The 5,678-nt window shown below is 33.3% G+C and overlaps 1 protein-coding gene across 1 annotated transcript; it reads left to right on the forward strand.

Annotated features, from left to right (window-relative positions):
- Positions 1–3,259: 3,259 nt before the first annotated feature.
- Positions 3,260–4,580, forward strand: LOC109119090 (uncharacterized). The gene has a single exon (XM_019211409.3). The coding sequence runs from the start codon at positions 3,403–3,405 to the stop codon at positions 4,372–4,374; it is 972 nt and encodes a 323-aa protein (XP_019066954.2). The 5' UTR covers positions 3,260–3,402; the 3' UTR covers positions 4,375–4,580.
- Positions 4,581–5,678: the final 1,098 nt, after the last annotated feature.

Genomic DNA, 5,678 nt, shown 5'->3' on the forward strand with positions numbered 1-5,678 from the left:
TCAAGTACCACTACCACCTTTAAGGTTCCATTACGTAACTTAAATATACTAGCCACATTGTATACTACAAGTGGCATTACCACCCTTAAGGTTACATTAGATCATAACTTAAACATACTAACCACATTGTATATTACAAGATCAATAGCACACTTAAGGTTCAATTTGATCATAACATAAACATACGAACTACATTGTGTACTACACGTACCACTACCACCCTTAAGCTTCCACTAAAAAGTAAATAAAACACCCAACTTATAGATAGATATACACACCTCACGATATTGAGCATAACATATTTCACCGTGCTCATTTTATCACAAATAGTTGCCCCTCTCACGTGATACAAGTGAAACTTTTAGCATGCCGGAAAGTGGCAATTGATATAGTTTTTATGCCAAAACGTGGCAAACGATCGAGTTATCATGCTAGAACGTGGAAATCTGATCCATGCTTTATGATGGAACGTGACAACTGATTCCAGTTAGTATGCCTGAACGTGGCAATCAAATACAAGTTAGTATGCCAGCATGTGTCTATCACAATCACACATAAAGATCACACATTTAAGCAAAACTTGCATAGCATCGATAATTTGCATATCTTGTTTTAATATCTAAGACCATAATTGCAACATGAATACATATACAAGTATCAAAACGGAACAAAACAAGTGTACCACACCACCATAGAGCCACAACCATCACCTAGTCACATGCTTAATTACGTATGCGTTCCCTCGATTTCTTCTTATGGAATTATACAACTCCAATCCTAGTTCTTCGTAAAGTTTTGTTACTAGTTTTATTTAATATAACTACAACTCTTTATCACAATTATAACTACAACGTTCAAAAATAGTATAATTTGAAATCCTTCCTCCTACCGATATTGTTATACCCATAAATTACTTGATCTAACTCCGTGCAGACATGTCAAGGACTTGGGCATCGGTCTTGACATGAAAGGGGGCAAAACAGTGCAACACAGGTTCAAGGTGCTTGGGTATTGGCAAGACAACTTGAACATGCAAGGCTTACGTGCGGTCTAGAGTCATCGGCAAGGCAGCGTGTTGGCTTGACAAGGAAAAGTTGTGAAGACTTGACGATGGCAAAAACAAAGGCATTTCATGTGAATTGCTGAAATAAAACTAAGTATTGGAAGATGGCTGAAATATTCTAAGTGTTGCAATGTAGCCTGAAATATTCTAACTGTTAGAATATGAATATTTCATATGGATAAGGATGTAATTTGAATTAGATCTATCTGTTAGAAATATAGTTATTGGATACTTAGTTTTAAACCTCTGATGACAGGTGTCGTACAAATGTCAATTGTAACTGCCGCATGTAACTGCCATGTGCAGAATTTTTATAAGGGTGGAAATTTCGTTTAACGCTATAGAGTGTGTTTCTGGACTTAGACAAATTCGTGAAGCCTTCTCTTTGTACTAATTATAAGATTATAAAGGTTGGAACGAACATTCTGTCTGTTTTTTAACTTTGCTGTTAAAGTATTTCTATACTTAGTCAAATTTGTGGGAGTAAGATAGGATAAGTGTTGCAGGCGTTTGCAAGACTACCTGCGGTGGTGTTCGGTAAAAATAAATCGACCCTCTTTCAGGTACCATAACTTAATAAAGAACCATTCAAGATCACAAATAAGAACCTTGAGCGGTTATAGTCTCAACACGACACTAACCACACAAACATTAAATTATAGCAACTCTTCACGGAATTTACTCGGTGCATGAAGGTCTACACATACCTTATACAGTTAAAATTAATATATTACATGGTAAGAAAAGATTTACAGCTACTCAATGCATAAAACCTAACCTAGGTGGGCGCCAAGTAATTTGTACGAAGTTTGATTTCTTTTTTAGCTTTTCTAAATACTCTACGGTGAGTTTGACCAAGATCACGCAAGATTCCACCAACCTTATGCTACAAATCTCTCTCTCCTTCTTTCACTAACTTGAAATAACTTTTATGGGGTTTCTAGGGTAATTTATGACCTATAGGTTATTTTTGAAAAAATGAAAAAATAAGGATTTTTTGAATATCGAACTCTACCTCGCCGATCCTGCTTTAGTGGGGTAAGCTGGCACGCCAATTGCACCTATTTTGTTGCAGCGTGACAGTGACCAAAATATATTTTGGGAATTTTTCTCTTCTCAAATAACAATAGTCCGGATCGTTACAAAAAGTACGAGAGTATAATAGTTTCTATACTTGGCAAAAAAGGGATGACCGGTAGACAATTAAGATCATGTGAAGTAAATAATAAGAATGATAAATATTATAATAATCATGATATTATCTTTAAGAATAAATGATGTTAATGTCCCTAGAAGTCCTCTGATCTGTTTCTTGGAATATAAATTTAATAATTTTTGTGTTTAGTTTTGAATTTGTGTTGAATTTGAACTTGATTCGCAAAAAATACTTTGATGGACAAAACTATGTGGCTTAGATGTTTTAAAATCTTGGCATTAAACTTGTCTTCATTAGAATTATTTTGAATAACTAGGTGTTTAGTTTTCCTTCATCCTAAATCTTCATAGAGATCTTATAACATTTAATGCTCGAAATCCTCTAGCTTGTTAAATTATGAATATCTTTATTATAGTTGTAGGTTAGAAGAGTTGTGACTAGGACAAATGGTTTTCAATCATATTGATGTTGACATGATGATATTGATTGGCTCAAACATATCCTTGTGTAAAGATGGAAGAAATGAGAAACTCTTGACCAATCAAATTAAAACTTTCATAACAATATTTAATTAGCTAGAACGTGCAACTTCTACTAGGGTGAAACCTATATTATCAAGATAATTTTTTTAACCATATTTTTGTTGTTATGATGATATTTGATAAAATCAAACATGTCACTTGTGTTGCGATTGAACAATTGTGATGAGGGAAATTTTTTTCGATTTATACTGATGAAATTTACATGATAATATTTGATTGGTTTGAACTTGTTTGTCTTGCTGAGCGGGATGATTTGGGATAAGGATGATTTTTTTGCCAATCAAATTTTTGTTTACGTTGTTTAATGGTTGAAACACGTTAGCTGTACACGAGGCGTGTTTTTAATTATTGTTTGATTTGACTAGACAAGTTGTATCACTTCCAAACGTGGCATGATGTTATTGGCCATTTCACTTGTCTAACACGTCATACCAAAATCACCCATATTATATATATATATATGGAAAAGAAATTTAGGGTTCCTTTGCGGCAGAATGAAGCGCTCTATCATATCCAAATTCTTGAAGCCGAAGCCAAAGATAGAGAACAAAGCTTATTCATCATCAAGAAGGCCAAAAAGTTTTAAAAGACTCTATAGAAGACACAAAATTCAAAGATCTGCCGGAGGCAATCATGTCGAAATGGAATCAACAAATTTGCAGATCGTGAATTCCAATCAATTTGAAATGGAATCTACGAATTCGCAAATTGTGAATTCCAATCAAGTTGAAGTGGATTCAACGGATTTGAAATTCTTGAATTCCAATCAAGTTGAAATGGAATCAACAAACGTGCCAATCTTGAGCTCCAGCAATGTCGAAGTTGATCCTATGTCGCTAAATTCTGTTGTCTTCGATGTGGCTGAAAATAACAATGACTACAACATCGGAGATGATGATATCGAGTTGCAAGCAATTCTATTTTGCTCAGCTCAGTTTCATTCTGGTAAGGATTTGAAATCGAGATCTAATCATGATGTTGGTAAAAAACCTATGGAGATTGAGTGTTCTTTCATTCTAGATTCACTTAACCATGAAAAGGGGGAATCTTCATGTAGATTTTGTGAAATATGTGAAGATGTCTTTCCGTTGCCAGACACAATGATATGGGGAAATAATTGCAATCATCGTTACTGTGTAGAATGCATACAGAATTATATAGGTGAAAATATCAATGAGGTTATCCGCGATGTTTCAATAAGGTGTCCTGCTTCTGATTGCAAGGAAAGTTTGGATATCGATTTAATAATGCCGATTGATTTTCTTATTCGAGTAAGAGATGTGAGTCGACTAATGAAAGCTTTGGCTTCACTTGAAGTTATTGATTGCCCTTATATGGATTGTATGGGTAAATTGATTGATGATCAACAGGGATATCCAATTAGGGCATGTCCTAAATGTTGGAACCTTTTCTGTGTCAATTGTAAAACCTTACATTTTGGAATGACATGTGAGATTTTTCAGTTTAGTAGGCAAATGAATTTGCTCTACGAGCAGCAACAATATGGAGGATATCGTAATGAAATAGCGAATGAAGAGGAAGAGGAAGAGGAAGAGGAGGCGGAAGAGGAAGAGGAAGAGGAAGAAGAAGAAGAAGAAGAAGAAGCTCTTTGATCAAAAACTCTGATTAATTTTGAAAAGGAGGTCAAATTTTCTTTCTTTGGAGATAAAATAGCCATTTGAATCCTTATTTAATTTATATGCAGTCTATTATTACTTGAAAAACAGTAGGCAGAGTCTTTATTTGATTTCAATTAGTTGTTATGTTGGTGAAAAAACAATATGCATGATATTTATGTTTGAACTAGTTGTTTAGTTTGTGTTGAATGTGCTTATACTGGTTGAGGACTATTCTCCAATGTAAATGTGTATCAAAATGCGCAAAATTTACCATCTTGCAGATAAATTATTCTATTTTATATAGACTCTAGGTCTGTATGACCAACTATCAAGTTTGTTTCTTTTATTTTTAATCACTTGTTCATATATTTTAGTGCATCATTTATAAGAATAAAGTATTCAAGAATAAAAAGTGATTTATTTTTCTATCGGAAATTAGAAAAGAGGTTTTATGTGTTACCCCCAAACATAGGATAAGAAGTATCACATTGTCAGAACACAAGATGGATATTAAGTATATAAGTAAGGTGATATTATACTTTAATAGTGCGTTTTGAAGTTGTGTGATTTTACGCTCAAATAGAACAATATCATATGTGGATTTGACTATTACAAATGGTATTAGATTCACTTATGTGTCAACTGTGTCGATGCAAGCTGAAGTTTAACTTCAATTTATGTTTGGTATATCTCTTATTCTTAGATTTTTGTTGTCAACTCCTTTCTAAACACTTCTAGTATATGTCTACTTGCAAGTTAGTGTAGTTTTTGTAAGATTCCCTTCAAAGTTTCTGGTGGCTAATTATGTGCCATTTGAAGTTAAAGAGTAACTTAACTCTTCAATAATTCAATTAATATATAATTTCAACATCTTCTATTTTTGAAGAATTCAATTTTCTTCAATAACAACTACAGTTAGTTGGGACTCTACTGGCCCCAATTATATGTGTTTTCCTTCATATAAACTCCATTTATCAATTTCATCAAAAATACACATTTTTTCTCAACAAGTTGTACGACATCAAACTTTTAATATCACCAAATTCTTTAGCAATTAGATTTTCTCTCAGGAAACCAAAGTTACTTTCCCTTGTTGGTCAGTTTTTCCCAAATTCTGTTACATCACAAATATGTTGTCTTTCAGTTTAATGAGGATTATGAAAGAAAATATATTACTCTAGTTTTATGGTCATGATCATACTATACTTAATTTAATTCTTGTCTCACTCGATGTTCAGCTCCTATATTATTTTATACACATTTTAATTGTCAAACCTACACATACTGAGACGTTAACA

Source organism: Solanum lycopersicum, chromosome 12 (assembly GCF_036512215.1).
Source record: "Solanum lycopersicum chromosome 12, SLM_r2.1".
Taxonomy (NCBI): Eukaryota; Viridiplantae; Streptophyta; class Magnoliopsida; order Solanales; family Solanaceae; genus Solanum; species Solanum lycopersicum.